The 23,160-nt window shown below is 40.4% G+C and overlaps 1 protein-coding gene across 1 annotated transcript; it reads left to right on the forward strand.

Annotated features, from left to right (window-relative positions):
* The first annotated feature begins 2,340 nt into the window (after positions 1-2,340).
* LOC147884236 (pentatricopeptide repeat-containing protein At2g13600-like) lies at positions 2,341-3,210 on the forward strand. The gene has a single exon (XM_087398166.1). The coding sequence runs from the start codon at positions 2,341-2,343 to the stop codon at positions 3,208-3,210; it is 870 nt and encodes a 289-aa protein (XP_087254292.1).
* Positions 3,211-23,160: the final 19,950 nt, after the last annotated feature.

Here is a 23,160-nt window from a genome sequence, read left to right on the forward strand (position 1 = left end):
CCATGAACCGACTCTCTGCTTGCACACCGACCTTGCTGCCTCAAGAGCCTCTTTAGGCAGCCGTTTGCCCTCTTCTTCAGCACCTTGCTGCCCTCTATTTAGGCAGCCCTTTGCCGTCTTCTTCAGCAGCTTGCTGCCCTCTATTTTAGGCAGCCCTTTGCTTTCTTCTCAAGAGCCTATTTAGGCAACCCTTTGCCCTCTTCTTCAGTCCCGACTCCCAAGTCCCCTCAACCCTTCACTGTTCTTCAGTTTGCCCTCTTCTTCAGCACCTTGCTGCCCTCTATTTAGGTAGCCCTTTGCCCTCTTCTACTTGCTTTGGAGGTGAGTGGTCACCGTACAGTTGCAGCCCGCAGCCTACCTCTACGCTCTACCTGCTCTAAGCGTCAAGGTAATTGCAATGGTTGCTCTTTTTTCCGGTTTTGCAGCAAGTGCTCTCTCTTTAGTTGATGCCATTTAACAGTGCAACCTGCAAAGGCTTCAAGCCCTTTTCTGCCCAATGCCTTATTTGCCCTCTTTTGCAAATTTGCAGCTTGCAGATCTGCAAATGGGAAGACAAAAAGGACCAGAGGATAACGATGCAGCTTGAGGCTTAAGCCTCATTGGTTGTGAATTGTCATGCATGCTTTATTTCCGGGCTGTGGCACACTGGCAACCTTTTCTTTATGATGTTTTGCCTTTCATGTTTTGGTGTAGTTACTAGTACCTACTTCCTTTGATCATGATGTTTTGGTGTAGTATTGATTATTGATCTATGATCTATGATTCCATCATTTGACAGTGGACACTATGTATGATGTATCAAAATCTAGAATCCAGATGACTACGGTCTCTAGAAGTTGGATTCTTTCATGAATGATGAATCACGATTCACGACTTATGAGTGATGACTTTAAAATTAATACAAGTTTCAAGTTTTAGTTTAATACCTCTATGTCAATTTAATGTGTACAATGATCAATGATCAATCTATATTTTTCTGAAAATTTTTGGGTAAAATCAAGGTCACGTATGTTTCAGCCCCAGGGGCTGAACCATACTCCAATCATACTTCCGTACGTCGTATGACGTATGCGTATGGTAACGTATGGAAAAAACTATGATGAAGACCATACAACGCTGGATACTCACCTCCTCCTCAAAAACCTTGTCCTCAAAGTTTGCATGCCTAGACATGTCAAGTGCAAGTGCATCCACATCCTTATCTTGCTGGTCAACATCCGCATCTTGATTTCTATCACAGATTTGCTCAAAATTTCTTTTCTCATCATCTGTCTTTTCAACCATTTGGCCTACTTCCTTGTCACTGTTATGTAGGCTTCTGCCATCACCATGCATACATGTATTCCTTCCATTGGTATGCTGAACTGCTAGGGCATCGTCTGGAGCAATGTATCGGTCCTGCAAACTAATACACCAGCATCCTTGCTGTCCATATTCGTTTCCATCATGTGGGCTGCTGCTTTTATTTGAGCAGTTATCCCAACATAACCCTTGTATATTTGCAGCAGTAATAGCTTGGAAACAACCAGATTTTTGTCCTAGATATTGAGACATTTCCACGGCTTTGAAGCATGATTTAGCTGCGTACTAGGGAGACGCATAGCATGGCTGGGCTGCATGACAAACATTGGCCTGGCTGCATTCTCCTCAGATGTTGGGTGTGTGCTCTTATAGGATTGCATAGCCTTTGGCATCACTCCCCTCGGAATCATAGTTCCAACAACTTGCTCTATGGCATTTGTATCTAGACATTTAGCATAGGACATCGCTGTCAAATCTAACAGCTGAATATGTAAGGTACAACCACCATCATATATATCCCGACCTTGCAAGCTACTTCGTGCTTGCAATGCACTAGCCTATGAGGCATAGTGTAGTTCAGCTTGTAGACCACCTGAAACCGGATGCATGACAATCTTATCAATACACCCAAAAGGATAAAATACTTGATACAACACATCCAATGTAATGGGGTACACCAAATTGTGGATGGTAATCAGAAGGACTCCATTGGGCTGTAAATTTTCCCCACGTTGAGGCTGCCCTAAGCTTTTTGCATGCTGCATAGAGCCCTGCATAATCTGTCCAAAACTAGAGGCATGTCGTCTCATTTTCCCTTCATTTGCATGCGGCTGTCCCATCGTGTGCATTAAACCTTTGTGGCTGCCCCACTTTCTGCCTGTCTCAAGGCTCAAAATGTGATGGAGAGGCTCGGAAGAAAAGTTGATGAAGATGCTCGGGAGGAAGGTTGTTGAAGAGGCTTCTGAACGGGATCCAAATGAGCCCAAATAGGGCTGTGGAAAGCCCCTAAAAGAATTTGTGGGGAGCACACTTGTTGATATGTATGCCAAGTGTGGGTCTGTACAGGAGGCAAGGCGAGTGTTCAATGAAATGCGTGAGCGAAATGTTGTGGCTTGGAATGCAATGATTGCAGGATATTGTCAGCATGGACATGGCAAGAAGGCTCTAGCCCTGTTCAAACAAATGCCTTCTGAAAGTGTTAAGCCAAATGAGATCACATTTGCAAGCATCATCAAAGCCTGTGCAAGCCTAGAAGCCTTGGAAGAAGGCAAGCAGGTCCATGCACGCATTAAGGAAGAGGGATTTGATTCTGATGTTTTTGTAGGAAGCATTCTTATAGACATGTATGCAAAATGTGGAAGCATAGAGGATGCAGAGCAAGTATTTAAAAAAATGCCTGACAAAAATGTGGTCTCTTGGAATGCGTTGATTTCAGGATATGCCCAGCATGGACACTGCAAAGAGGCAATTAAGTTGTTTAAACAAATGAAACATGAGGGCATCAAGCCAACTGAGGTCACCTTCACTTCTATACTCTTTGCATGCAGCCATGCAGGGCTGCTTGACGAAGGGCGCATCATATTCGATTCCATGAGTCAAGATCATGGGATCAGAGCAACGGTGGAGCACTTTGCCTGTATGGTTGACCTTCTTGGTCGTTGGGGCCACCTAGTTGAGGCCCAGGATTTGATCAACAGAATGGAGATTCAACCTGACGTTGCTGTATGGATGGCCTTGCTTAGTGCCTGTAAAGTACATCAAAACGTAGAGTTAGGGAGATATGCCTTTGAAAATGTTATTAAACTGGAACCCAACAAGTCAGGAGCGTACATGCTTCTTTCTAATATATATGCTGCAGCTGGCAGGTGGGATGATGTAGCAACGTCAAGGAAAGAAATGCAGGCTTGAGGGGCAAAGAAGAATGTGGGCACTCCTAGATTGGAATTAATGGTGAGGTGCATTTGTTGCAGCTGATAAAATTGATTCTGAAAGCAATGCCAAGATTTACTGAGATTTAGATCTGTATATAAGTAAGGGTCACCATTGCAGGATATGGTAGATGAACAAATGAAAAATGTGGACATATGGAAAAGCTGATGCTTTATTTTGTGGTGCTCGATTCAGCCTGTGAAAACTCACCTGTCCATAAAAAAAAACAATCCTCTTGTGTGGTGATAGCCAGTGCTCATAGTAGTTTCAAAGATTGTAAAAGGGGAAGAGTTTCCCATGATTTCAACGACGGGAGCTGTTCTTGAGGCTATTTACAGTGATTGAGAAGGCCTAATCGATAAAAAATCCTGCACGAGGGTTGAGAAGAGCCAATGATTTGAGCTGTATCCTCCACATTCCTTTCTTGTTGCAATATTGTGGGGTCCAATATTTGCTAGTGATATTTTTGAATATAATTTTGCGTTGGCCCATTCTTAGGAATCTGAGAATATTGGGCATCCCTTGCAGCTGTGAAACTCACACCCCTTTGATAAATCAGGGGTATTTCACGCCATGGGGGCATCAAGATTCAAAAATTATTTGTGTCCGAAGCAATGGTATCGTCATAAAAAGTCACCGTGGTAAACTATGATGTGAAAATCCCAGGATCTTTAAGGTATTAATAAAAAGAATAAACATGTGACCTTTGCACGTGACGTGGATTCATGAGTTTGAGGAGGCCATATGTCACTTAGTCCAGCACAAAAACAGGGAATGTATGGATTAGCATACTTTCAGCTCATGGAGAGATTTACGATATCCTTTTGGGAAAACCCAGGTCGAGTGAATTAACTGATCAAAAGTGTGCAACCAAATAAAACGTGCTATGCATTGTTGCAGCACAACCTTGTGTGAAAATGTTACACCTATGGTCATGAGGTGAACCTAAGATTGCAAAACTGAAAGCACTTGAGATCAACTTCCAAGGTTGGTGGAGTCTTCTCTTATAAAATCATAAGAAAGACAAGTTTTGCTACTGAACCTTCATCCACATATGAGTGTGACCTCACTTCTTTTTGCATTTTCTCTGCATCCTCCTTGAGATGTGTAGGCTCAAGATTAGCAGCCTTCGTCGATGCCTCATTGCAAACAGTAGCTACCTAATACCTATCCTCGTGGTGCAAGGCACTCCAGGTTGGCCGGTAGTTAGTTTAACATTTGGCAGCGGCAGATCACTAGAGTTCGCAATCATATTAAGTACAAACCAAAGTAGCCTGGCAAGCTTCCTAGGGAACACCCCAAAAAACTTCAAGGACTACTTCTCCAATGCTACTTGACATTTTTTTCAAGGAGCAAAGATCCTCAAGATGAAGTCTGCAAAGACTTTGAACCCACTTTTCCACATTGATTGGTAAACTTTCAAGTCTCGAAGAACTTTTAATAATGAGGCCTTCTAATTCAAGGTTCCAAATGCCTGGCAGAGGTGCTTGATTGAAGAATAGTGTCTAAGTTCTAGGATTTCTAGACTTCTCAGCAGTTCTCCTTCGAGTCTTACAGGCAGCTCTTGTTCTACAAACATTTGGCCTTTGAGCGTTATGACTTCCGATTTGCCTGTGACGTGAGCAAAGTCTTACACGTTAATTTGTGCATCTTGCTGCTACTTTTGTTAAATTCTTCAGGAATCTGCTCACTTTCTAATTTTCAAGCACACGGAGGGTGCTAGAGAGCTGCATATCAAAGAACCATCGGTAGAATGAGTTCGCGTCACCCCTTATCTTTTGCAGAAACTTTGAAGACTATAAATGGAGTTCCTCACACAGAATATTGTGACGGACTGGGCAGCAAGGTAAGTGCACTTCATGGCCAACCTCGCAATGGAAAGTTGGGACATCTTCTAGACTGTGGCCTTGATGATGACTGTTTTATTGATGCCTCCTACCTTGTTGCCGATGATTCAAAATATTGCACAAGTTGTGAGCGTGCAATCCACGCAAAGCATTGCACTCACTTGTACAAACAAACCTTCATGTAAGAGCCCTTCAACGCACATGCGGGAACATTTGCCATAGCTCTGGCTTGGAACATAAATTCGATTGTGCATGCCTATGCCACACATGGCATGCTCTTATATACATTCATGCACCAAATCCTCTGCATTACAAGCGCGAAGATCAATGAGAGCACCCGGGGATAATCTATCGTGGCAAAGGATCTTGCGTAGTGCAAATACGCAAAACCTTCGGTGTGTCTATTCTTCTATACTTTGATCATATTATACCCACTTCTTGCTCTCTCCCTCCAACAAAGTTTGTCGGCCTAAAACAAAGCAACAAATCTAGATGACTTCCACCAAATCTAGATGACTTCCACCACTAGAACAAGTTAAATACATTCAAGAGGCCTGCCCTGGCAAATTGAAAGGTGAGAAGAAGAAGCACCAAAAGAAGAAGAAGAAGAAGAGAGAGAGAGAAAAGGGGAGAAAATGATGAGGGCATAAATAGAATTTTAGCTTTAAGTTGAGAGACAGAGAACGAGAGGACACGTGGAAATTAAAAATTAAAAATAAAGAGCTTCCAATTTCACTTTGCCAAGCTTAGCCACCGTTACTTAGGCTTCCACTTTAAAAGTGGCAAGCCAAAAAACAGCCTGAATCCTGATTTCAAGAGTCAGTGTTTAGTAAAACATTAGCTTTTAGTTATGTTAACCTCTAATACAACCCATTTCATTCATTGGTGCGCATTGTGTTTATGAAAGAGAATCGCTGTAAACTACTTCCATAAATACAAAACTAGTCCAAAGCCATAGTTTGGATTCCAACAAATGTAGTGCTAACACGCTCTCAGATTTTCCTTTATTTTCTCCTGAATCCTTTACTAACAAGTAAATACTAATTCTTTTCATTCTACATCCCATTGGAACATATACAAACACACATGTACTTTACTTTTGAAACCTTGGACGCTCTACTATCATCATTCTCAAACTCAACAACTTAAAAGTATTCCTATAGGCTACGATTGGATTATGTTCAACTGAGAATTCTTGAAATTCATTCCTTCATAATAGATTCCATTCCATAACTTACTAGGAAACCATATAAAAATAGAAATTAGATATCCATGCAATCACATATACTCCATCGTCATTTCATTACAAGATTTTTGGACTAAAAAAAGGGGCCTTTAGAGAATTACAAAAATATCAAGGCATGGATAGGGTATGAAACCCATCCAAGAGATTATTCCATGTGGACTGTTTTGTAACAAAGGCTCCCCAATTCTAGGGAAAATTCCACCTTTTTCCCAAAACACCTAAAAAAATATCATTGGTCTTTCATAATGAAACATTGTCGTTGGCATGCCTGGCTTGAACATGTCAGGCTTCCTTGTTTTCCCCCCATCCAAACTATCCTAGATCTAAGTAGCACTATGCTCAGATTTTCATTCTAGTTCAATCATTTGGCCTATAATTTTGACCTCTAAACCATCCCTCTCAGTTTCTCTCTCTTCCACAACTTTTCACTTCTTTCATGCTCTCAAAGAATGCATTCTCGTCACGATCTAGCAAACTATCTTCATTCCGCTTTGATTATTATGTTCCTTCATCTGTCTTCACGTTTTTTTTCCACCCATGAAAATCTCTCAAAGAACTTTTGTCAAAGCTCTGTTCGTCCCTCTACTTCTTCTTTTACTATCACGACCATTCATTCTCTACTTGCCTCTCTCTCTCTCTCTCTCTCTCACACACACACACACACACACACACACACACACACACACACTTTTATTATTATAGTGAAATCTTTTATTTCTTTGTGGGAAACCTCAGAAGAGGTGAAAACCCACTAGGAAGTACAAAATTAAAAAGACTACAAGTAGGCACCTGGAAAAGGCCAGGAGGCTACCTGAAAAGTAGGAAAGTGAAAATGTTTACAAGCCACTAGGGAGCATCCAGTATGATATTCTCCACACACAGAATGAAGATAACAAGTAACCCAAAGACAAAGGAGGAAAATATGAAATTACACGCCTCCAGGTGGCGACATAAAGACAATATCCTCCAAAGTGATCCCCTGTTGTACCAGAAGGGCATTGAGTGAAGTAGTAGTACCATCAATAAAATACAATTTCTTTTGACCTTTGTGATTTTTCTTGACATAAGCAGGAAGGCGAAAACGTTGAATCATTGGATCAAAAACTTGTTGCAACATAGGATGCATATCCTGAAGATTGACGATTCTTTTTGGTAAAGGACAAGTATCCTGAGTATCTTGAGCTCTCAAATTCACAGTTTGTTCCATTGTATCATCATCAACCACCTACAACTTACAAGGTGTAGATTCAGGGACTAGAGTGTCCGACGGAGACGCATACTGAACTGAAGAGGGTTCCCGAGGATCAGATATATCAATAGTAGAAGAAGTTGAAATAGTAGAGGAAGAGGGAACATCATGATGAACCATTTCAGGCATCTGCAACTGAGTATCTGACATAAGAGTATCACAGAAATAAAGAACCTAAAAGGATTTGACAAAGGAATCGAAGAAGACATTGTGACTGAGGCTTTCCCTTCAAGGTGCACCCTTCTCCATTCTTTTTTATGCTTAGATTGTTGATCCAATTTTTCAGAGCAAAGAGGAGTAGAAACCCAAGGGGGAACCAAGGTGCCCTTAATAAGATTAGATTGACGTGAGGCTGAGGGACAACTCTGAGCAAAATGACCAATTTGTTTGCATTTGTAACACACATTCAGGAAGGATGCAAAATTTAAGAGAATGCAAAAAGGATGCAGAAACCCATAATCAATATCTAAACACAAAGGAATGGGCTCTTCCATATCCCACAAGACACAAAATCGGATGTCCCTACTCAAAACCAGAAAATCTTAGGAAGATACAACACTCTCCCCAACAAAGCTGCAATAGAGGATAGATGTGAGAGTAGAGGAACTGACAAGGCCTTGAGAGTCACCCAGATGTGACAGAAATGCATGAGAGTTTTGGTTGGGTCAAAAAGGGGACCCCAAGGCATTACATAAGCAAAAAACCTGCACCATGTACACCAGCCATATTGACTAACTGATAAAGTGTATCCACATCAACGCAAAGTGCGTAATAAAAATCTTTACCAAGAAAGACAAAGGAATCCAGTTTGTGATCACCAACTGTTGTTGATGACCAGGCACGTAGAGAAGATGAATTCATCATGCGTCCCATATAATAAATACAAACTCCTCATTGTTGTGCCTGATAGAGAGAATCAAGAAAAGATTCGGAAGGTAGAGCCTGACACACACACACACCCCAACAACAACAACACACACACAAAATCCCTGGAGGACCTTTGTAAACCTTGGGTGTGCCTATAATTGATAGGCCACAGTGACACTGAGGGGATATGGATGCAGGGATGTTTTTATCGAAGCTATTCTCATATATTAATATAAAATTTTTTAAGTTTCACAATCTCGGTGGAATGTAGTACTTTTTTATGTATTTTCTTTTCAATTTTGAAGGAAAAAATGTAAATATTGATGAAACTTTTTTTTTGCATAAATGTTTCAAATCCTGACGAATGTTTCAAAAATTTATTTTTATTATGGCATACAAACTTTTGACACCAATATAAAAGATTAGCTTCTGAACAAAAATAACTTGAAAAAATCATCCATGTATGGATGCCACTTTACCCTCTCGGAGTGGGTGGCCTTCACTTCATGAAATAATTTGGCCCTTTATGTTTACTATGAGAATTTGTAAATTCCCCTTGGGATCCCTTGTGATTTTAGGGTATGCATACTCATACCCTTGGGGGAACCTTTAAACGTTCATGAAAGCATTTTACATGAAGGACTTCGGGTGCTTTATTGGTATTTGTCACCCACTTGGGGACCCTTATTATTTATATTTTATTGGGTCTTCCTGATACTTGATGAGTTGATCAATATAACCCCCCTGGGGACTCATGCTGCTCGATTTCCTTGGGAAGGGTTGTGGTTCATCCTCGTATAGGACTAAGGACATTTTGATATTCATTCCTTAAATAAAGAGATAAAGGGGAATATTTGCTAATTGGCCACCACTAAAATATATTTGTACTTAGATACTATGCATTGTTTGGGAGGTATTGATAAAATGGTTATTATAATGATTAGAAATATGTGGTTGCAACAATAAGATTGGAGGAGGACCACTTGGAGGATGGCTAGGATAACATGCAGCTGGTGAGGAGATTAAAAGTTTTGGTACAAACAAAGATGACCTTGGACAATGGAGCTTTTAGGAGAAGACATGGGAAAACCTAAGGAGAATGAGGGAGACTACGTACATGTTTTTGGGCCCTGCAAGGGTCCTAAGGGATGTCTTGATTTTTAGGTCCATAGTTTTGAAGTTAGTTCATTTGGTCAATTTGACCATGCATTGAGATTTAAGTGTGCGTTAGTAGTAGTTTAAGAGCTTTTAATGTGCTTAGGGTTTAAGGTTTTTGTTTGCTTGTGGAGGTCCTAAATGTTCTTGTCTTTTGTTAGGTATTTCTCTCTGAAGATAGAGGCTCTCTTTGTCTCTTGTATGAAACCACCTTTATATTACTCTTGCAAACCACCACATACCTCCTCTCTTGCACTCATTGACATTTCCCCATATTCCTTCACCTTTAAGTACTTTTTCTCTTTTCCTTTCCTTCCAATTTACACGCATCGTTTCCCTTTTACAAGTTATTGGAAATATTTATGGAGCTACTTTACACTTAAACTTATAATGTCACTCCAAAAGCATGGCCTTAGTGGGATCCCCACCTTGTTTTGCACTAGGAGTGTGCGTGGTTCGAGGCACATGCTTTGGGCTTTGAAGCATGTAAGGAGGGCAGCTTCGTGAACCAAGGAGCTTGACGTTGAGAGACCTGGATAGTGGAATAGCTTCATACTCAAGCAAAGTAGTAAGGCAGTGTGCCGTGGGGAACACGACTTTGGAGACCCTAGGTAGTCATACTATGCATCGAATCACCTGAGGTTTTGTGGGCGTTGTTCAAGGTGTCAAAACTCTCTGCCTTTTCTCTATGACTCGTTTCTCCATGATTTGACTCAATCAAATATCTGGCTAGACTAGAAAACTAGTTTGCCATGGAAGTATACGGTTAGCATCACGGGGGTTCTTACATACAAAATGCTATTCACATAATAGTTCCACTATGAGTTGATAGCACGTCTTGCCTTATTGGTTCAAGTGCTTGCTCATTCCTTTGTCTCAAGACAATCTGTAGCATATACATATCCTATGTGGTTGGCCCTTCACGCCAGGCTCAGTGCATGCTATACACTTATTGATGCTTTGGGGGAGCATACTATGCTATATTTTTTTGTCTGGAAGTTTTTTCGTCATGGTAGCTCTGTGGCGAATAGAGTTACACTTTTGCTTCCAAGCTTGGGTTCTCTTTCATGCAATGACCGAAGTATCCATGATAGAATATGACATAAAAGACTATGGGTGCCATCTCTCTTATGCTAGAATCACTTCAAGCCTGTATGCCTTGGAATGACCAGTAGACCTACAATTAGAGGACCCATCTGAGTGGGTCATTTTACCACTTAGCTGTTGTTGTTTGGATATAGAATAGCTCATCTACAGAAGACATAGGACCAGGAGAGAACAATCCTTGCTCAGCCTCAAAAAAGGTTGAAGTGCGAAGCAATAAGCACCTAGCATATGCATCCTCATTACTATGCTTGGAAACACTATGAACATTTGAGATTTTATGTGCAGCTCTCCCTTAGTAAGATGGTGATTCCGTTAACTTTGTATACCATGGTCTAGAGGTCCTTGGCTCCATTGACTTCCGAGTGCTAAGCTGCATCTGGCATTTTCTTATGCTAGAGGACAACGATTGTTGTGAGCTTAGCCAAGGGTAGCCTTTATTGATCGAGACAACGTCTTGTGTATTGAATCTGTAGTGCGATCATGCAAAGTGAGTGCTTGGAACATTTAGAGAAGAGCTACCTCTACTCGTTAGGACATAAGCTACGGGAACCCCCTCCCCCCATTGACCTCGTGCTATATATGCAACGATAACATGCAAGTGAGGATTTTGTTCAAAAGGCTGAGTGCCTAGTGTGGACACCAAGATGGCCAACGTGTGCCTTCTTTGATCGACCCCAAAGCTCTGAAGCAACTCTTGGTTGTTGCTAGGCTCGCCCTTGCACAACTCACGGCCTCATTGGACAGTTCTTTTATAGTCCAATGGTAAGCACTAGCCAAGTAGCACGCTCTTTGATTGCAATACAACGGGTATGCATTTGCCCTACTAAGCACTACTTTTGACTTCTAATTGTTGACAAGCTTTGTTTTTTGTTTGGTTACGAATTCTGCAGCTTGTTTGAAGGGCGGTACACAGTCACATCGTTAGCCCTCTTCACAAGCATTCAAACATTGTTAGAAATAACGGTTGAGACCTAAACATGAAAAATAGAGGCTTGCTCATGACGAGATCCAACTCTACTGAGTTAGGATTGGCATGCCTATAATAGAACTAGGTTGCGGTAGGCAGCCTTTCCAGCATGGCTCGGTTCTGGCGAGGGGATCTGGCCAACAAACGACTGGCGCATACCCAACTAGAGGCACGAAAAAATTAATCGAGTATAAAACATATCTTCAAGCTTTATCTCATTTTGATCATTCAGAGGGTGATTGTGAAGTCATCGAATGAAGAAGTCCTCCTTAGAGGTGGTCTTATATCAGTCATATGGAGCACAAGGAGGGGCTAACTCTAAATTGGACCTGAATTATCCAATTGGAGTTTCAGTAGCAAGGTCGTGAGCTTTGTCCAACAATTACACAATCAAGTGATGGTAAGAACGAAAATATGCAATTATCTGCCCCCTTTATAATAGATTTGTGGGAAGAATGAATAAAAAAGTATGCTTTTGGGTTAAATTTGGAAGGAGTGTTTCAGTCCTTTAGATCAATCTAACATCAAGGGCCTAAATTTGTACACGTGGTTTAAGGAGAGCTCACAAAAGTTTTGCTTTTCTAGAAAGCACATTTCAAACCCTTGGATCTTCATAAAGATCAACGCCTATAATCATGACACATGGCTTAACGAGGGCTTAGAAAAGGAAAACTTCCTTCTAGGCTGCCTACCATAATAAGATAACCCTGTAGGGATAGAGACTTTCATTCAGTCCCCCAAAATCCCCTAAAAGGGCCATCTTTTGCCTTATCTTGATGTAAATCTAAACTCAAACTTTTGCTTTCCAAACTTCTCTGGTGTAGAAGCAATCCCCATAGAATATGCATATAAATCCCTAAAGGAATTGCATAAGGGGCAGATTGAGCTAACATCTGTTTTTCACTTGGCAATCCTTTCTTTCTACACAACATGAGAAGGAGTTCTTTGGGAAATATTCAGTTTTCTTTGGGAAATTTTAAAGTTTTTCTTAAGGTTTTTTTCCGAGGAGAAGAAGACGTTTAAGGTCGGTGGTAATTAGCATGCATGGATTCGTATCCTTACACGAGTACTTATTTCATAATGACATCCTTGGTCGTGTTTTATTACTAGACAAAAGTTGGGAGCTGGGTATCCCCTTCGGAAAAAGGAATTTATTTTTAAGGGGATATGGATGTAAGAGGCCTTTTTGGGGGAAATTTTTGAGCCTTTTAGAGTGCCTTTATTACTTCTTCATAAGAAGAATTTACTTTTTATGGGATATGGACTTAAGAGGCCTTTTTGGGATAAAGAATTAGGCATTTTAGAGTCTCTTTATTGATTCTTTATTTTAGATTAGTAGTAGTTTATTTGCTAGAAACTATTCATTATATGGGTTTATATTTAGGAGGATCTTGGGTTATGCTCCATCGGAGTTTTTCAGTTAACATTTCTTTATTTCTTTAGACATGTTTTCTTCTAGAGAATAGTGGACTAGGGTTCCCTTCTATGATTAAAAACTTGGGGTGTTCTTACATAAGACTAGAAGGACTTACCTTGAAGTAATTGCTTGATAAGCAAGTAGGCCCCGAATCCTTTAATTGCCTTAAAAAGGACTTATTATTAGAGAATGTATAATGACAATTTTGTCCTTGTGACCTTTGAAATTCTTGGGGCTATCAAGTTAATAACTATACGTCTCCCTTGGTCGATGGGATAAGCTAAAATTGATACAAGGACCAAGCTTAACACTTAAGGACATTAGTACTACCACACTTATAGTGGGGAGGTCTAGTAAAAAGAGAGGATCTTTTGGTGTGATGGCAAGCGAAGAGAGCCATGGAAGAGGGACATTGGTCTTGCTAATAGCTGGATGACTATGAATGGGAACCTTGTGATTGCATTAATAGCTAATAGCTAATGGCTATGACATTGGTCTTGCTAATAGCTAGATAATATGAATGGGAACCTTGTGCTCCTTGGTATACTTGTGCCATGACTCCATAACTAGGTTTTTGATGTTTGATCAAGGCACTACCACCACTTGGACACCTATTTGCTAAACACAAAGATTTAAACAAGAGGAGTAAGAACATCACACTACTCGATATGTTCTGCTAACGAGGACGAACGTTTTTCCTTGGTCCAAGGTCCTGAGATACTTGAGTTATAGAGAACATTTCAGTCCCTTTGCCTTACTGCTAGTTGCTGCTGTTGGATCTATCAACACACTTATTAAGATATTGAGCCCGAGCCTTGGAGCCATTGAGGAGTAAAGGATTGTGCACATCTCGAGGAACTTAAGTGGTAGTTTGACAGGAGCGAGTACGTTGTAGGTTTGCAAAACACTCCCATCCCGAATTCTTACTCCTACTTTGAAGGAGTAGGGAAGGGCCATGGGGATGCCTTTACCGAGAGGAATCCAGTAGGATTTCGATGACTGGCCGGTAGGTCGGATTTCGATCGGGAAGGCCGACACATGCCCTTCCCGACCATCAAGGGAAGTGGGGAGATGGCTGTGGGTTTTTGGGAGATGGATTCCACCTTTTTAAGAGGGCTTGATCCAATGGTGGAGATTGCATCTCCACCAATCCGACCGGGAAGGCCGACACATGCCCTTCCCGACTGTGAAGGGAAGTGGGGAGATGGCTGCGAGTTTTTGGGAGATGCATTCCACCTTTTTAAGAGGGCTTGATCCAATGGTGGTGGAGATTGCATCTCCACCAACCCATGACCTTGAAGGTCTATCTATGTTGGCATTCAACACTCATTCTCAAGAGTCCATTACAAAGATCTGCAGAAAACTCAAGTCCCATGAGACATTAGCACAACTTATACACACTGTTGTCCTCATGAAAGCTTGTAGGGCTTGAAAAGGCTCGCAGGACTGAATGGAGAGTGGTATAGACTATGTTAATCACAAGCAATATGCTATGGCTACGATAGCCAATGGAACCTTCTTGACGGTCTTAACCTTGAGATGTAAGCGATTCCCTAAGTCTGGCAATGTTCAAAAGCAAGATTGGGTTATGTTAAGCATGTTCTCTTTACGATATGCAACCTAGAGGGAAGTTTCCTCTTTGTGAGCTCTCATCAAACCACTTGTCACAATCTTAGGCCTTGATAATGAAGAGATCGAAATTTTCTTTATTTTGAGGTGTGTTTTGATTTTTGCATGTCGAGTGCTTTTTTTGAGAGGTTGATGATTAAGAGTCAAGCGAAAATGTACATCCAAAATATTATAATTTTACAAATCTGGAACTAAAAAAGGTGAGAAAACAATAAAAGTTAAAACATTGAAATGCGTAAAGTACATTGGTTCGTAGATATCATCCCAGGAAATTTTCTGAAAAGACAAGAGAAATAGAGAAGGCTTTAACAGCAGACATTTGCCAAGTTTAACATCAGGATTCACCAAACCAAACTGAAGTTTGCCCTCTACACATTGGATAGAAATAATGCAAAAGGCTTTTACAGCAGATTTTTGCCAAATTTCAAGTCATAAGACCAGGGTTGCGTCAGCTAATCTGCCCCATGTTTGCCCTGTACACTGAGATCTAATAGGAGGATGATCCGTAGGGAAGTCTATTACGTCTAATGTAGCTCTTTAGTGCTTCTCAAAGATAAAGAGAGCCAAGAGTAGATCTATCTCAATTTCGTTCAACTCGTGGCAATTCCGCATTCCTGAAAAGCGAGTGAAGCACCCATCTTAGGGGCTTAGCACATGGGAAGAAATAGGATGGGAATGGGAATAGGTGGTCCCAAGTGGTCCCATGCATATTTCTATCCTATTCCCATCCCAACAAAAAAAGAAATAGGGATGGGTTTAGGAGGAAGAGGACACATGGCATCATTTCATGTGTTTAGGAGGTGGGGACCACTTGGCGACAAGGATACATGTCATCCTTGCATGTTTTTGAATCCCTAAAAAAGGGGAACCCATTCTGGCTGCCAGGGTCTAGAGGCCATGGTCTAGGATGGGAGAAAAAGTGGCTACTCCCATTCTAAATCCATCCTAGACCACTTGGTGTAGGATGGGAGTAATGATGACAAAAAGATTCCCATCCTAAACCCATGCTAGCCCCATCCATGTGCTAAGGCCCTTAGCCTTGGGGAGCAAAGGAGAAGAAAAGACGAAGGGAGAGTAGCCAGCATGGCAGCAAGGAGGAGGCATAGGTGGAAATCTAGATGGAGATAGAGAAAGGGACGATCGAAAACTTTCTCCTTGGCTGATTCATGTTCACGACCTTGCTTTTGGTTGAGCTCTTGGTCTCGGTTCTTCACTCAATGGTCCTAGTACTAGACTTAAACCTTGGATCTGGTCCACAATAATCGATCGCATTCTAAACTGGATTTTGTCCTTCTTCATCGACCTACAATTCCAAATCCAAGCTCCGTCAACCTCTCCATTCTGAAAAAATAAGATCTGTAGAAAACCTTTGAAAGAGAATACGAGCACCGTTGTGTAAAACACTCGAAGGAAGTACCTCTTAAAAAACTTGAAAAAGCCCTGGAATATTGAGGATCGCATTGACCACTCATACAATATCTCTTTGCACTTGTGCATTGGCAGGCACAGTAAACTATTAACAAAGAGGAGTTTTCTCGTTAAGCTAGAAAGCTCGCCGAGAAGGAGGGTTCCAAAACGTGTGGATAGTAGCCATGAGATTAAGCGAATCCGTGGCACAATCGCAGGCCGAAGAAATTGCATCATCATGCCTACCACCAGTAGCAGTCGGGATGAGAAAATACCAAAGTATTGCAGGTGAAATTGCCTATTCTGGAAGGCCGAAATCAGACGCAGATAAGCAATAAAATGCTGAAATTTCCTTGGAAAAGCATTCGCTGCAATGTGGGCCGGAGATGGAGACAAAGGAGGAACTACATTATCACATACGCTAGACAGAACTTGCATTTGGGCAGCGGAGAGCTCATTAAGCACGAGGTCCAAAGTGCAGCTCTAGTCGCAAGATTTGGAGATGTGCACATAAGTCATTGAACTTACAGAGACAGTTACGGATGATATATAAGCAACTGAGCAATGCCAGCGACGAAAAACAAAGCACATGGCCGACAACTACTACTATAGAAGTGGGACAAACAAAAATACAATAGCAATGGAGACGTAGACTACAGCAAAGATCCAGACTCAGCTATTAGGTAAGGAAGCTTGACAATAGCTTCGACGCCAGCAACCAGCAAACAACCACAGACTCACGGCTAGCAGAGACGACCCCAAGATGACAAGAAAGCAAACAACAGCAGTTACGCAGATTTACATTCATCACAGACAAAGGCAATGCCAAAGAAATTGATGCTTGATGTAAAAACAAGCTAAGCAAAGAACGCACGGCGTCCATAGACCTTAACTCGTTTTCCTGGCCACATAAGAGGCATATATGAAGTCCCTCTTGCTATATATTTTGTACCTCTATTTTGAACTCTACGATTTTGGGCACCAATGCTCTCTTTCACCTCCAACCAATGAGATGCAAGCATCTCACACTGACAGTAGGATGAAGTGTTTTCAATGCTCCAAGAGAGGTACAGGTTTCATTAAATGCTTCAAGTTGCCTCAAGCTAAGTGAGCTATTCTAGTGTGGGAACGAACTGAAGAAGGGCACCTGTCACGCATTTTTGGTACCTGTGCACTAATTCTTAGCAACAAAAGGTAGACAAGCTCTCAATTCGCCAATCTCAAATTTGATGCCTGTCTCTAGCAAGCTCAAGCCTGTCTCTTCTTCGACTCTTTAACAACTAGTCTCTCCTATGTTCAAGCCGAGGCAGAGCGTTTTCTCACCTTGATGGTTCTTGTTTGTCTACAGCAAAAGTTGGAGCAAAAAAAGTATTAGCAGTCACTCATGGTATGACTATTGACATTCAGGTAATATACCAATATCTTATCCATTCGCGAGACTTATTCTCGGCGCTAATATTCTCGATGCACGAGGAAGGGCTCATTCCCTCGGATTATAACTCTTTAGGGAAGGAAGCGCGCCGCCTCCCTGCCCACACTATGTGTGGTTATAATACTTATATATGTAAATTATCATATAAGTATTTTCAATCGCTCATCCATTCAAAATTGTTTGTTTTCAATTTAAATTCTTACAACATTCCTCTCTTTTGATGCATGTTCTCAATGCGAGGAAGCAAGAAAATCCAAGTTGGAAGCAAGATCGAAAGATATCGAAACCTTTATTCATATGATTGTAGTCCATATGACAATATTGTATAGACTACAATGAGGATTAGTTATGACTCTTGTGAGCATTGCCTTATTCATGTATTTGTTGGGCTTTAACTCCCAAAATGCACAAACAATATGGCCAAGTCAATAATAAATCACCAGCCCTGACATTTGCAAGGATTATTGGGTCCTAACGGACCCTGTGTTGTGTCTCATGTCCACATTAATGGACCTTGAGTCGTGTCTCATGTCCCTAGTTACGGTAGGCAGCCTAGGGGAAAGTTTAGGTTTTTGAGCTCTCCTTGAGCCACGTGTTCTAATTACAAGCCCTTGATTTGATTTTGATCTAAAGACTACAACACTCCTTATAAATTGACCAAAAATCAAAAGCTTTTAAAATAAAAAAGGTTAGATGCTTTTCCTATGAGTGTTTTTAAATCAAGCGTAACAAAAATCCTGAGCACAGCGCGAAAGATCAATGATGGAGATGGGGAGTGGCAAGCTTTCTTTCCTTTCACTAATCATACTTCTCTTCCAAAATTAGCTGCACAAGACTTAGAGGAATTCCTGCCTACGCCAACAATTCAAGGGGGTGAGCGGAAGATTCTTGATGAGTATCACAATCATCACATGAATCTCATTTATTTTGCAGAAGTGGTTTACGCATTTACTATTGGCATTATTTTTTCATTTTGTCACTTATAATATAGATCTACTTTCATTCACTTATTATCAGGTTTCACATGGTGGGCTTACTCTCCACCATGTGTTCTTATCCTCTAGGTTGGGGGTGGGACACACACACACACACACGTGCACACACACAGACACAAAAGAAATTTGATTAGTAAATGTGTCTTACACATACAAACACTTATTTCTTTACACATGCATGCACTCACACATAATAATTTTGATTAGTAAATGTATCTTACACATACAAACACTTATTTTTTTACACATGTGCGCACACATGCGCACACTCTCACACATACATGTATACTGTATCAAAACTATGAATTATTCTTTTATGTATTCCCCATCATATCTCTTCTTTACACTATCTTTTTAACCACCCCATACACCAAGCACACTAATCCTCCCATTCCTCCTCTAATCCCTTCTCAACCCATGCACTCATTCACTCCTTACTCCACTTGTGACTTAAATTTTTTTTAAATTATATATGGTTGTCTATATTCCAGGTAAAATGATAATACATCGGGGAAAACATGCACTACCTGTCTACCAAAACGTAATTATGATGTTCAAACACTTGACCTCGGAATGATCATAGTTAGAACATCATAGGTAAGTGGACCCTGACCTCGGAGTCTGAACTGTCGAAGGATTCGACATCTTTCTTAATATTGTGTTTGTCAAACTTAATATTATTACATTTTTTAAAATTTGGTGAATTTTTTGCGAACTCTAAAGTTGTTGCATTTTTCAACTTGGATGTTTCAATATTCTTTCCTTATATGTTCTCTTTTTTTGACTTCTTATCCAATTGATGGAACTAATTGTATGGCTTACTTATTGATGTGACTTTTAATCTACACACACACACACACACACACACACACACACACACACATATATATATAGAGAGAGATCATATTATGAACTAGAGGGCATACTTAAGAATAACTACCTTCTTTATTTGTGCAAAGATGTAGGGAAAAAGAGAAAGAAAAAGAGAGAGATATAGATTGTGAATTCAGAGGGATATTTTAGATGAGTACTATGTTTGTTTATGGGTGAGAAGTGAGAGAAAGAGAGCTATTGTTCAAGATGTGAACTATGTTTATTAATGGGTGAGAAGTGAGAGAAGAGAGCTATTGTTCATCAGATGATATAGGAACAAAGACTATGGATGGAAAATGACAGATATTGAGGTAGTTTACAATCTGTTGTACTAAAGAACATAAGGATGTGTATGAGGAACATATTTTTTAGTAAGAATACAAGAAATATTCCTAGATCACAACAATGAAACCCACTAATCATGGATGTTATAAAGTAAAAAACATAATGCATGGTACCTCTCTAAACATTGGAAAGGGAGAATCATAGATTTTGAAATTTCTCTTAAAAGTAAGACAATCGCTCGCATATATATCCAACATCTTTCAACCAGCAAGATAGTTACTCATGTATACATTTGACATGTTTTCATCCATGTATGTATATGCATTGGGATGAAGTCTTTCCATGTCATAAGCCTAATCGCATTTACTTGGGTTATGCTTAAATGTTTTTGCATTTAGTTGGGAACACTGAGACAACCTTTTTATCCTTTGTATTTGTTTGACATATTTGTATCCCTCTAATTATGTAGAGTGAGAGCTTGTAGCATGCATAACTTGGGTGTTCCATATCCTCCATGCTGAGATTGATAGTGCTCACTATGGTCGTACACCATCATAGCTGAAGAGATGTGACCTTTTATGACTTTGTGTTCATCGTGTCAGATAAAAAAGGCTAGTATGGAAGATTATAACTTTTCCCTTGCCTTCCTTTGATAGTCAAGAGTGCCCAATTCCAAGCATAGATCAGTGAATCATATAGAGATAGAATTTTCAATGATGTTAGAAATGCTATGAAGCCAAGTACTAGTGAAAAAATTGCTAGGTTGAGCTGGTTTCTTGAATTCTCATGCTTTTTTTGTTTTTTTGCTAATTGCAGGCAATTGAGAAAAACAAAAATAACATATGCTTGGAAGAGCTTAGAAACGAACTCATTGTGTGAATTATTCAACAATGGATGGACAACAAGGACATGTGATAGTGAATATTTAGTACAATGTCAACTTGAACATTGTGGATGTGACATTTTGGTGAGTTTGCATTACAATTCTTGTTTTATAAAAAATTATAATGTTATAGAATAGTAGGTATTTCAAGATTTTAATTTTTGCAGGTATATCGTTGGAAGAAAAAATCTTTGCATGTCTTTCACATATGCACCCTAGGGGGTAGAAGCTTCAGTTAAGAGGGTTTGGAAAATGGCACAAGGAATGAAGAGAACATAGCTTAGCAAATTCTGAAGAAAAAGGAAGAGAGAGCTTTAAAAAATGGAGGTGGTGAAGAAGATGATGAGGTGGCACCTTCAAAGTGGATTCTCTAGAACCAATAAGCTTTGATACCAAATGAAGAGGTGAGTGGGATAGAAGAGGTGCATAATGACACAAAGAGAGAGCTCAAGTGAGGCAAAATCAACGTATATTGAAATGAACGAAGAACCTCCATTATATAGAGTGGAGAGGAAGGTGTCCTAGATCATAGGCACCTCCCCTACATCAGTGGCAATCAGCCCCTACATCATATAAACTGGCTAAATCAAAGGAACCTCCCATGTGGGGGCCCTTGCACTTACATCATCACTTATGTCATGGTCTAGACACCTCATAGCACTAGGTGTGCTTCTACTACACACACACACACACACACACACACACACATTTGACTCCCCTAGATGCACATATGCACCTTAGAGCAAGTCCTTTATCACATTTATCCCAACAGTAGCTAAATTTAGAGAAAAAGAGGTTGCTGAATTTAGGGATTGAGATGAAGGGGGGGGCCAAATTTAGAGGATAGGAGAAGGGGGTTCGTTGAAATTAGAGGATGGGATGAAGGGGGTTGCTAAAGAGAATGGGTTGAATTTAGGGGATGGGAGAAGGGGCTAGTTTCTCTCTTAAAAAAGAAGGGGTTGGCTGAATTTAGAGGATGGCATGAAAGGGGGGGTGGGGATATAGAGAAAGGGGGAAAAGAAAGAACGGGGTTGAATTTAAGGGATGGGATGAAAGGGGGGCTTGAATTTAGGGGAGGATTACCAAAAAGCGAGCGACAAAAGCGACTAAGCTAGAAAAAGAGAGCGATACAAAACAATAAAAGGTTTATAAATCCCCTATTTGAGTAGCAACAAAATATAATTTATTCAAAAGTCCATATGTTTCCTGAATGCTAGAAGGTTTGATATGTATATAATTTTAAAGCCATTAACACTAATTTGACATCACCCATAAGAGAGTTGGCATTTTTCATTGCTGAGTCATCATTAATATCAAAGACAAACCCTACTGCAATCAAGTTTTCTCTTTCCACCATAGTAGTTGATATGATTACCACACAAGTGGGGTGCTTCCAAGGACTTAGTCTAGATTCAATGTATATATAAATGCTTAACTTTTTTTACTCTATTTACCCTTGGAACAAAACCCATGTTTCTTTGTCACTGCAAAAACATCTCTCTCTTACATCCCACTAATCCAACTAGTGCAATAAGTTAACCACAAATTCATATTTTGGTGCATGAAAGTTTACTAGATAGTGTAAAATGACATGATAATCATCTAAATCATGCCTTGCCATTCAATTTGATATATAGCATGACCCTATTTGGACTTGTAAATCAAAAGATATAAGGATGTTGCAAGTTGTTAAAACTTGGTTGTTTTGGACCAAAAGATAAGTTTTTGACATTCTTGCATCTTTTGATTGCCAAATCCAAATGACATAATTTTAGATATCAAATCAAATGACAAGGCATGATTTAGATGAATGTCATGCCTTTTTGCACCATCTAAAAAAATTACCTGCATCATAATATGAATTTTAATAATTTTTAGCCAATTTGTTGCACCAAATTTAAAGCAAGGTTTTCCATAATAGGGAGTAAGAAGACGCTATCTATTTTAGCACAAAAAAAGAAGCCAAACATCCTCTACCTTTTGATTACGCTTGGGGGGTCACCCTTCATAAACCCATAAAGCACGTTGTGTGAAGATTTTTGAAAACCTCAAACTCGTCTGTACATATGTACATGTGTGATGTTCAACCTGTGTGTGTGCTTGTTGGCGTTCAATCAGATTTTGTGTGAGCAACTTTCGAGCACTTCATGGTATCCAGGGACGGGATGGTGTTCATCATATGTGGATGGTCAGTGGGCAATCAAATGCTAATGACTGGTGGCATGCAATTGTGTGCACATAGTCAATGAATATGTGCTTAAGTGCCTTGGTGTGTGATTTGAAGGAAAGAGTGGGAGAGTGGTGAAAAAGCAAAAGGTGATGTGGCCATAATCAAAAAAGGTATCCATGCAGGTGGCTACGTGACGACGAGGCGAGGAGGTTTTGGAGGGCGAGGTGGCGACTGCAAGTAGCATTGCTACGAGGAGAAGAAGAACGGTGAAGGACTAGCAGGGTGGTAGGCACGGACCTCGTGTTAAAGTGAGGACTGTGTGAGCTTTGAAAGGAGGAGCTGCTGCTTGTTGAAGGGAGTCGCAACTGCAAGGTGGGAGATTCCTGGAGGAGAAGCATCG

Source organism: Dipteris shenzhenensis, chromosome 27, assembly GCF_047967505.1.
Source record: "Dipteris shenzhenensis isolate YYH24624 ecotype China chromosome 27, Dip_SZ_1.0, whole genome shotgun sequence".
Lineage (NCBI taxonomy): Eukaryota > Viridiplantae > Streptophyta > Polypodiopsida > Gleicheniales > Dipteridaceae > Dipteris > Dipteris shenzhenensis.

Bases quoted from the DNA above. Each gene is read 5' to 3' on its own strand.
- LOC147884236 (XM_087398166.1), top strand. From the start codon at position 2,341: ATGTATGCCAAGTGTGGGTCTGTACAGGAGGCAAGGCGAGTGTTCAAT.